At 37.8% G+C, this 11155-nt stretch overlaps 1 protein-coding gene across 1 annotated transcript in view; it reads right to left on the bottom strand.

The window, feature by feature from the left end:
- The window catches only part of ABI3BP (ABI family, member 3 (NESH) binding protein), a 230812-nt gene extending 226125 nt beyond the window's left edge, over nt 1-4687 (bottom strand). The window contains exon 1 of the mRNA XM_012652849.1: nt 4510-4687. Coding sequence (XP_012508303.1) covers nt 4510-4588 — 79 coding nt within the window. The 5' untranslated portion in view covers nt 4589-4687. The remainder of the gene's footprint in view (nt 1-4509) is intronic.
- Between the last annotated feature and the right edge of the window lie 6468 nt (nt 4688-11155).

Below are 11155 nucleotides of genomic sequence, written 5' to 3' on the forward strand. Positions count from 1 at the left end.
TCTATTGTCATTATTCCTTTCCACCCATCTCCTCCATTAACTGTTCAGCTCCCTGCAGACAAATGCCAAGCTTTGTCCTCCCAGCCTCGGTGCTCTGCATAAACTTGGAATATAATTTGTGACTTGAACAAATTCACGTACCTTTATATAGAGCAGGGAACTAATATCATGTCAAAATTGAAGGTATGGTCTTTTGCTGCTTGCTGGCTATGTCCCTTGGAGTAAATTACTTAAACACCCTGAGGCATGATTTTATGCTCTGTAAAGTGGTAATAATAAGATACCTGCTTTACAGGTGCTACAGTTGGAATGTATCGCCCCCAAACTTCAGGTGTTGCCAATGTGATATTAGGAGGTGGAGCCTTTAAAAGGTGTTAGGACATCAGGGCTCTTTCCCCATGAATGGGATTAGGTGCCTTATAAAAGGGGCTTGACAGAGGGCAGTGGCTCTCTCTTGCCCTTCTGCTTTTCACTAGGCAGTAAGAAGCCCCTCACCAGATGCTGGCACCTTCATCTTGGACTTCCCAGCCTCCAGAACTGCGAGAAATAAATGTCTGTTGTTTATAAATTACCCAGTCTCAGGTATTTTGTTATGGCAGCACAAAATGGACTAAGATGATAGGGGAGCTTCAAGAATTTAATTAGATTTTATACATTAAAAAGCATGTAGCACTAAATTATCACATGTAGTATATGCTCAAATAATATTATCTGTGATAGCAATAATGGTAATTGTTCTTAATAACCATGGTGGTTACTGTATGACTATCATCTGCCCTTGTGTTTTGTGTTCCTGGAGTCAGATTTCTACTCTGTCAGGTAAAGACCCAAGGCAAAGAACCAGCTGCCGCTTCCCTCTGCCAGGTGCCGAGTCTCGCCCAGGATCCTCGTGCCCTCTGGCCACCTCATTACACTTGGGTATTCCTCTGCGGTTTTCCTCACACGTACCTCAGGAGGTATGATAGACCTGCCTAGAAATAGTTGCCTTTTGCCTTCAGGTTAATTATACTCTTCAGTACCTGGAAGTTTTAGCACAGAGGGGTGTCAAGGCCCTAATGTCCCATTAGAAGATTGTGCTGGTTTCCCTCATTATGTACTGTTCTCTGTGGTTTTTATTTTAGCCTGTTTGCCAGGGGGAAAAAAAAGTTGTGTGGTGCCAAGAATAAATATTCTGAGAGGTAGCTAGAGCACAGGGTCTTCCAAAGGTATAAAACAATGTGGTGATTCTTCTCTAGCGCCTGTGTGTTATGGTCTAATTCTCCTCCTGAAAAACAAGTTTGATGGGATCTCACCTGGAGGGTCCATGAGGTCTTGCCAATCCCCATGGAAAAGCTGATCCTAAGGCAAAGGTGCAGCTTTCCATAGAGTACAGTTTGGCCATGTGGGCAGACGATGGCCGGGCTAGAATGCAGTAGAGGTCTTCCTTTGTTGTCACCTAGAACCACACTTCATTCCTGTACCCCACCTTTCCACCAAGAACATGCTACCTCATTTGCTACCTTACAAGAGATTTTTCTGTTTGAACACAAGACCATATACTATTTGGTGTGCATATTTTTTTCGATATTGATCCCATTTTCTATGATGCAATAAACATTCATTGAATACCTATTATGTGTCAGACTCATTACTGAAAGCTTCGCATCTCTTATCTCATTTGATCCTAAATTACCACAAGACAGTTATCATTAGTTCCATTTTACAGATGAGGAAACTGAGGTTTAACAAAGGTAAATAACTTGTCAAAAAATATAGTCATTAAGTGGTAGAGAGGAGAACAGGTCCATTAATAGTGTCTAACTTCAAGGTGATGTTTAAGAACTTTACAAGAAGCTATTTTATTCGAGGGAAGGGTGATGGTCACATGTACATCGCAGAACATGACTCCTAGGGTGTGGGTCAGGGGGCCTGCCTACCTGGCAGTAAGCAGGATAGAACATGGATTTTGAATCAGAAGCTCAGTATCTAATCCTGGCTCTGCCATTAACATGGGAAAGTTATTAAATCTCCCCTGCCGTTGGGTTTCTTCATTTGTAAAATAAATAGTTTATCTAGTTCAGTGGTTTCCAAATATTGGCCTGTGATAAAGTTTTCGTCAGTCTGTGGTGAAATGAGAAAAATAAGGACAATGGACTTATTCATGTAGTTAAATTCATTTATTTTATGTATCTGTGAAAATGGCTTGCTTTTATGAACAATGGGGATCCCCACCAACTTTGAACATCCTCATATAGCAAAATTCAAATATGTTCTCTATAATGGAACCCTGATATTAAAATATGTATGCATTTTTACTGGTCTATAAATCCAAAGGTCTAGATTAGATTATGTAATCAGAAATGTCCTTTCTGGCTCCAAAACTCCAATCTCTTCTTAAATCACAAATAGTATTTAACTAACTCTAAAGTAGAAAAGAAGAAGAAGAAAAAAAAAACCTTTTATCCTTTTCTTTTTTAGCCCATCATTTCCTCAAATGTGACACACAAGCCCCTGGTAAGGTATTATAGCTGTTCTACTAGAAAGCGGATATTTTGTCAAATGAATTGGAGAAACAATGGGTTAAAAAAGTTGGACAGGTTTCTTTACTGAGCACTTGTAAAATGCTAACATCTATTGTAACTCCCCCCCAAAAAGACAAAGCAGCAAAGGCTCCCCAAGCTACTGACAAGAAGCAGCTGCCTTTTCTCTCTACCCCCACCCATTGTAGGATAGTGCACCCATGCCTAGAACACAGTTTGAGAAAGGTGACTTTAGCAAAAAGAAAGTTCCTCAATAGATTCCATAATAAAAAAATAGCATTAAAACCAAGGGGAGTTTACCATTTATTTTATATTTATAATTTAATGGGTTTTATTTTCAAATTACCAAAACTATGAATGTTTTTAAAATTTACAAAAGAAACCTGGATGAAAACACTTTAGATTAATGTGCAATGTACTAGACAAAAGTTTTGTAGCCATTTTTGATAACTATGTGGGGTTTTTCTTTTTGCCTTTACAAATACAGGAAAATTATGTCAAGAGGTTTGTATCCAGTGATTGCAACACGATAATTAAAACACTTGGAATTTGCAGAAGTTTGCAGTAACAAAATTAAGGCTATCATCTCTGCACAGTCAATGTAAAGTAAAATAAGGCCATCTGTAGGCACCGACCCTGAGAAAAAAACCCAGAATCTTCTCAAATGGTGTATCATAATTAAATATTTCATCAGTAGGAACAATTAATTCTGAATGTTTATGGCTCATAATTGATTTATTTTAATCTCAGATTTACTGTGATCAAACAACAAAATTCTTGGTAGAAGAAAAAAATCTAATAGTGGTGTTTTTATTTTTCTTTGCATAATTATTCAATCAGAGTTGAGAAAGTTTACTTAGTCTTTTTTATGGCTTTTCACATCGTGTGGAATATCAACTAGAAAAATGTCTCAGCCTTCACATTGTGAATTCAAGTTTCACTTTACCCACTGAGGAAAGAACAGTTTTTACTTGGGTCAAGATGATCCTAGAGCAAACTATTCAGAAAGAGGACCTAAGAATGACATTTTGGATGTTCTGACACTAACAACCTTTCTTTCAGACTCTAGGCAGACCAGGTTTTTGACAAGCATGTGGCTCAGCGCTACCTCCAGTATTTTCCATCATAACTGTACGGTAAATTCCAGCCTGTTTTTCATAATCCTGCTGACTACAGCAGTCTGCAACCATAAAAAGCCTTCACAGACCTAGAGTTGGCTTAGAAAAGTGCCTCTGCAAAGGAACAAAAGTACGTGCAACATTTATGTTCAAAGACGGAAGAGAGGGGCAAGAGCCTCTTGTTTGAGTTCCGATAAGCTCAAGGGTTTTTTTTGTTGTTGTTAGGGTCTAAATTTAGAAATTTTAATTTTCTTTTGATAACATTTGTAAACAAAATACCAACACTAAAATGAGAACAATTTAGCCAGGAAAAGGGGGAGTGTCTTGTCCAGCAGATCAAGCCCTCTTCCAAACTCCACTGGAGGGAAGCGTCTACGAACTAGCACAGGAGCGCACTTTGGGCTGACCTGCTTACACTCCCTCAGCCTCACGGTTAACAGGTATGTTTGAGGTTTACACCAAAAATTCAAGGCCTCAGAATTAGCTTCTTTTGAACCTTAAGCTAGTACTGGGAGGGTGATAAAAACACCAAACAACTCCTTTTAACAGACTACAATAACTATGTATATATTATGATTCAATATACAAAAACTATACTTTGAAACTATACCATTCAAGTTCCTGTGAACATCTGCTTAACTTACTAAGAAGTTGGTTGTCATCTTTGCAATCAAGAGCTGCAATTGAAAAGCAAGTAACAGAGAAGGGGAAATAAAAGTTTAAGCGACCCCTTCACACATTTGAACTTTGACTTTCTGTAGAATAACTCTATTCCCCCCAATATGGTAAAGCAGATCATATTTAATATCAACATTTAAAAACGAGTATATCTTACAATTATTTTTAAAACATAAAACATCAGGGCTACTTGCCTTTTGGCAATTTCTGTGCATTTCCCAGGACTAGTGCAATACTTCCACAGAGAAGTAGACACCCCAAGCTGGAGAGCATGTTGCATTTGCCACCTCGCACGGGGAGTGACACTGGTGGGTGCCTCGCAGCCCTGGAGCTGCATTTAAGTGGACTGTCTCCCGGTGACAGAGGCGGGCGCTGCACTTAGCTGTGCTGCGGGCTTACTCACAGGGGGTGGAGACAAGATGACATCACACCCTTTCCCACACACACCAAGGGGGGAAAAAGCACAACAGCAAAAACATATCATCACATTTCCCTCTGCTAGGTTGTAACTGTCTGTCTCTTCCCTTCCCTCTGTGATTTAAAAATTGAAATTATGGCCAATCTATATTTGTGAAAGAAAAAGCCTTTAGGCAATTTTGAAACATCTGATGAACTACTTTAAGGAATCCAGAAAAGACATACTTAAAACTATCAAAATGTTAAAAATATAAAATAAAACCTTATTAGGAAGGAAACTGTTTTTAATTATCCAGTTCTTTTAAATGGGAGTAAACCCAATTTTTTTAAATTGGAGGAAACAAACACATAAAAATATACTTCGAGCCATTCTGCAGTTCTAATATTATGAGATACATTTACGAGTAAGCCCTTGGCTACACAGCTATACGCTATGTATGATACATACATATATGTGTGTATGCACATATATGCACATTCAGAAATATACATACATCTATTCTATGGATGTGGATGTAGAAACACAGAGAGAACACTATTACTATTTGATCCATGGCTCTGGGCCAGGTTCTTTAACTACTTTATTGCATTTTAATCTCCACAGTGGTTGTGCGGGAAATATGGTGATATCCTCATTTTACCAGTGAGAAAAACCAGTGAGGGGCTCATACAGGTTAAATCTTCTGACTAAGCTGGTATATTCTAATAGTTAATAACCTGGATGAGCTTTGGAATAGAACCAACCAGGGTTTAAATTAGGATGCCACTTATTAGTGAGATGTCCTTGGACAAACTTCATCTATATGTTATCAATATTGACATTTAAGTACTTACCCCATGCCAGGCACTGATCTAATCAATTTACACATACTGAGACATTTGTTCCTCAGAACAATCAATGAGGCAGGCGTTGCTAGCATCCCCATTTTACAGATGGAGAAACTGGGCACAGAGAGGTAAAGTGAAGGCCCAAGGTCACATGGCTGGCATTTTAAGCAGGTCATCTAACCACAAGGCTTCCACTCTTAATTACTAAACTCTAAAGTAAAGATGAAAGTACCAATTTCACAAGTTTGCTAGCAGAAGTTTTAGAAATCACTTAACATAATACCTGAAATACAGGAAGCATTTACTAAATGACAGTTGCTACAAAAATAATGACAATAATAATAATGTCCCCAACTAAGTAGAACTATAATTCTAACCTGGGTGTATTCACCTCTAAAGTCCATATGTGTGACCCTCTTCCCCTATATCACGTTGCTCAAAATATATAGGCACATTGCTGGAATGGCTGTGTTAATAAAGTAGTTTAAATATTGTTTGTCTATTTATACCAACTCTTTGAAAATAGATTCTTTCATTGAGGTGCTGTAGCTGAACCAAAAACAGTAAAAGAGAAATGTAATAATGCTAGCCAAAAGAAATTCTAGTTAGAAAACTTACTAAAAGAAAAAAAATTGAAGAGACAGCCCCATCTTCCAAATAAAGCACGAGAAGTCACATTGTTAAAGTCATTTAGAGCCAGCTCCGTCTAAGCTCCCACCATAGGAATGCTCTGGCACTGGCTATGGGAGGGACTGGGTTATTTAACAGGTCTTTTTCATCTCTGATTTTTCACTTGAATAGGCAGCTCCCTCAACCTTAGCGAGGACATTTATCCAGCTGGCACTGCTGGTTCTGCTTCTACATGCCATTGCCATCACATTAAGCCAGTGAGGCCACTGTGTCAGTAGGAAATGACAGGTTTTCTGAGGGGAACAAACCCAGCAGAAATATCAAAAAGGAGGCTGGTTCTTCAAAACAGTATGAGGGGCTGGTGCAAAAGTTAGGTAATGGAATTCAGGAATCAGCCTGTGCTTGGCCAGCAAGAAAAATCCAATTTGCATTAACAATTGTTATTTGCAATTTGGAACTGACTGGAGGCTAATTAAATAAAGGCCAATCTCTGATTATTTTATCAGAAAAAGATGCTTGCATTACCTTAGCTAGTAGGACAAATGAGAGCACTCAGTGAAGTCGGTGAAAGTATTAGAGTTCTCTCCACACCAAGGAGGAGGAGTTATGGCCTAAAGAAAGGGACCATGTCTCTTTTGTTTGTCACTCTCCCTAGTACCTAGAATATAAGAATGCAATAAATATATGATGAATAAGTGTCAAATGAAACACAATTCATCAATTCCTCCAAATAGTCTAAAGGTTAGTTCTAGATTATGCCAGAGAATGCTTGAGTATGACCTAGAATAAATAGTTATTAAGAAACAATTCTCCAAGGGTCTCTGTGTTTCTGCACGTCTTATGTGCAAAGCTCTAATTCCCTGCACTCCAGACTATCTTTTAAAAAATATTTGTATAGCAAACAGCCCTGGAAGATAGAAGTTTATTTGCTCTCCCTTATAATAAAAGTAATGTCTCCCTCTGAGGCAAAGGGAATCCATGAATCTTTTATAATAGGAAGTGATCAAGTCCCCTAAATTTGTCATTCCTCTCCTATAATACAACCCATGGCATGGGCAGGTACCACCTGTACCTCTTTGTGTTGCGCTGTGAGAATTGGACCTCCTAGGACTGGTGCAAATGCTGATATTCAGGCTACTGCTATTGCTGTGAGTAATAAACCATCCTTTGTGTTTGACCCAGGAGTCTTGTGTCACCTGCCAATGTTCATTAACTATGCATGTTATCTTGCACATAGGGTAAAATCACAGACCTTTCACAGTTCTTGAAAATTGTATTATTCCACTGTAAAATACTTTATTACATCATGTTCTAATGCATTTGATATAATACCTATGTTGAGGTCCACTGTAAGAATCAGTCATGAAACCCTTTATTGTGCACAGGAAGAGTCTTGCTGGACATTGCTTATTAAATCATATAGTATCTGCGGGGAGTTAGCTATGCTCCCAGCAAAAAATTGGATCCCTTAGGTAGGGGTCGTCACAAAGGATAAGAAAATAATAGAAAATGGAAAATAACAGATATAAAAGAATACACAGAGTCGAAGGTATAGTTTTATAGATTTATAAAGATAAAAGGCAAAAGCAGGGTACTCAGGGATCCCTATGCTTTCCCAGTGAATCGTAAGGCCACGAGTGAAGTTTTACATGGGTATTTATAGGTACAGAGATCGGTTGCCAGGGGTAACAGATTTATAAAATAACAGGTAGTTCATTTTGGGTTAAACCTTTCAAAAGTCTTCTATAGATCCCTTAACTAATTCTGGTTACAAAAACTTTCAAGGACATACTTCTAAGTTCTAAGATAAAGCTATTACTTAACAGAAGGGTTAAACAGAGATATAGTGGCTCCATATTTCTTTATCTAGTTATTGCTATTGGAGACAGGTCATCAGAAGTCAAGCAGGAGCTGTCCCATGGGCTAATTGTTTTTAGCCACAGGTATCTGTCTCTGGGCGGACACTCTTTGATCAGCTCTCATCCAGTGATTCCATGTAGACCTTGCTTTGTCCTTCAAAGCAGGTGAGAATCATGGGGTTGAGACCACAGTGTCACCTTGGAAAGCAGCTACCGCTGACCTTTTGAGATGCCCTCCTGAGGTGGAGCAGCTTTTGATATGCAAACTAACATGTTCACATATTCTTTCAGGGCAGAGCCCTGTAAAACTTCTAAGACCATTTCTGTCTCTAATATAGTAATATTAATTTATGGAGCGACAGTATCTTCTTTAAAAAAAAAACAAAAAAAAAAACCTTGGAGAAAACCTCTGTTCTCTGTGCCAAGAAAAAGTTGTGACTTTTTTCTGAGCCTCCGTATTTATTTCGTGACATCATAACCAGGTTTCTATTTCTGTGTTGACTACTAGGAAACTAGAGCCAAATGCACCCTCCGCCCATGCTAAGTGTATAGGTCTTTGTGATGTGCATTTTTTGACATCATTCCTGGCTTTATTTTTCATACCCACCCTTATTTCTTGCTTATTTTACTTGGAGCCCTAATTTATGTGATTTTGTAAGTTGCCTTAATTTGTTTCTGGAACAAGGTGAGGTAAAACAAACAAACCCCCACACAGAAGTTGTGTCAAAAACATGTGTCAAAATCTGTGAAGTGGGAATCTGGGAATCTGTTCTCTGCTTTCCTTCTCTGCACAACAGTAGACCCTGATGGAATTTTGGTTCAGTGATTGTATGACATCATTTCTTTATATACATTTTCTCCTTGGGGAAGTGGGTGAAATCCATGCGATTAGAAGACATCTAGAACACTGCTGTAAGTAAGGATCATATTTTTTAGTTATTTCATATGTGACTTTTTAAGAGTTCAACATTAATTCCATTATTTCAAATGAGATTTCCATTAAAACTCATAAATCTCTCAAATCTCACAGAAGTAAATTCTGTGCAGTCATTTTACCTATCAGTTCACATTTTTCAATCTCTCATACATAAGAGTACTATGCTAAGATTTTTTTCTACAGGCTTATATGTATGCAATTAAAAATATTCAAAGGCATGCTGTGTTTTATAGGGGATGCTATTAATAATAAAATAATTTTTAATATAACTCATTAGAAATGAGAAACCCAGTGTTCCACATTTTCAGGCCAAATCTTGTTTCTATAGTTACTGTCCTGAACTAGAACCATGATCCAATTGGATAAGTATCCTTCTCCAATGGGGGTAATTTGGTCAGAGCATAAAGTTCTCTTCCACAATACTTTTCATATTAATAGCAGACGGAAGTACTGCTCCTTAAATGCCTGAAGTTTCCAGGTCATTCTTCAGTCTGTCTAAAGGCATCTTGACCTCTAGATTTTTTGGCTTTATAACCTTGAGATAATTAGCAATTTGTGCTTATAAAAGAGTAAAGAATTCTTTATACTAGTCTAGAAACAAGCTTCTTTATGACCTAAGCTGTAAAGTTTGCCTCCCTTGTTTTGTCTACATTCTGCTTTCTTCATTGAGGAGATGAGTACCTAGCTGAACTTGTACAGGTGAAGGGAATATTTTTTACCTAGGCTTCAAATGATGTAAAAATGGATGCAGTCAAGAGCTGAGTGGGAAATATAAGTCAGTGAACCAGAGAAGGGACTCTGAACAGGAGGATGTGTCAGAGAAGGACCTTGAAAGTTAGAGTACAGCATCAGGGTGTCCGAGGGTATGAGAAATGCAAGTAGACAGAGCAGGCTGGGCATGTAAAAGGATGGTGGTCCTGGGAACAGCCCCTGGACAGAAGTGTTTGCCAGCAGACTGACTGCTATACATTACTCATGTCGTGTATGGGACCTTGGGTGGGGGGCGGCTGATGCATTTTAAAGGCTGAGATGGAATAGCCACAATCATGGCCTTCTAAACTACAGAGCCAAGTGTGACAACCAGGACTGCAAGCAGAGTTCTGGGAATGGAAGGATTCTCTTTCAAGTAAAAGTGAGGGAATGTCTTCCTGATAGGATAGGCATAGTGGGCCCTTTTGGCTATAGTTACCCACTGAAATAAAGTACGGAATGGGATTCCAAAGGGAAAGACACATTCTAAATCCAATTGAAAAATACACCTTGATACAAGGGGGAAAGATGTAGTAAATGAGTCTAAACTGAGAAAAATAAATTATTCTTAGAAGGTGACAGTTTACAATAGTTGAATAATTTGAAAATTTTAAGAACCACTGACAAGAACAAAAGTACAGAAAATTTTAATTTGTAATGTTCTGTGTTTTGACCTTGTGATACTCTACTTTCTATTATAATCTGCATCTCTATTACAGCTTAAAAATAATTGTGTTTTGAAGTTAAGGAAAAAATAATAATTTGATATGATAATTAAATGCTTTTGGGATAATGCAAAACTGAGGTTGAAAATTACATTGTGTAATAATGCCTCTACTGGAAGAATAAACAGAAATGAGAAAATGAAAAGAAAAATATTTTCCTGATTAACACTTGTGCTATCCAATATAATAGCTATTAGCCACTTGTGGCTATTTAAATGAATTAAAATTAAAAATGTAATTCTTCATTCATGGTAGCCACATTTCAAGTGCTCAATAGTCATATGCAGTGAGTGGCTACCATATTGGAGAGCACAAATGTAAAACATTTCCATTATTTCAGTTTTGTTGTACAGTGTTGATCTTGATCTTGACCATGCCAACTAGCATCAAACCCCACTAATGGAGAGTGACCAATATTGATATTTTGAATGATGATTTAATTAATGAATGAAAAATTAAATACATGAATTACCCTCTTTTGGCCCATTCACTCCTTTCAAAATAAATGTTTTTATTATATTTCTTGGTTAAACTTCAATAGATATAGGAAGTTTTTCTCAAATTGAAAAAATAACTAAGGGAGATAAAGGAATTTCACCTATAAATTTCCAGCTTATGAAGTGTCAGGCAGCCACCATTAGGAAAGTCATCTAGGGTTGCTGGCAGGATATATCAAAGTGGCCCAGCCATTGTC

Source organism: Propithecus coquereli, unplaced genomic scaffold (genome assembly GCF_000956105.1).
Source record: "Propithecus coquereli isolate 6110/MARCELLA unplaced genomic scaffold, Pcoq_1.0 Scaffold40, whole genome shotgun sequence".
Classification (NCBI taxonomy): Eukaryota; Metazoa; Chordata; class Mammalia; order Primates; family Indriidae; genus Propithecus; species Propithecus coquereli.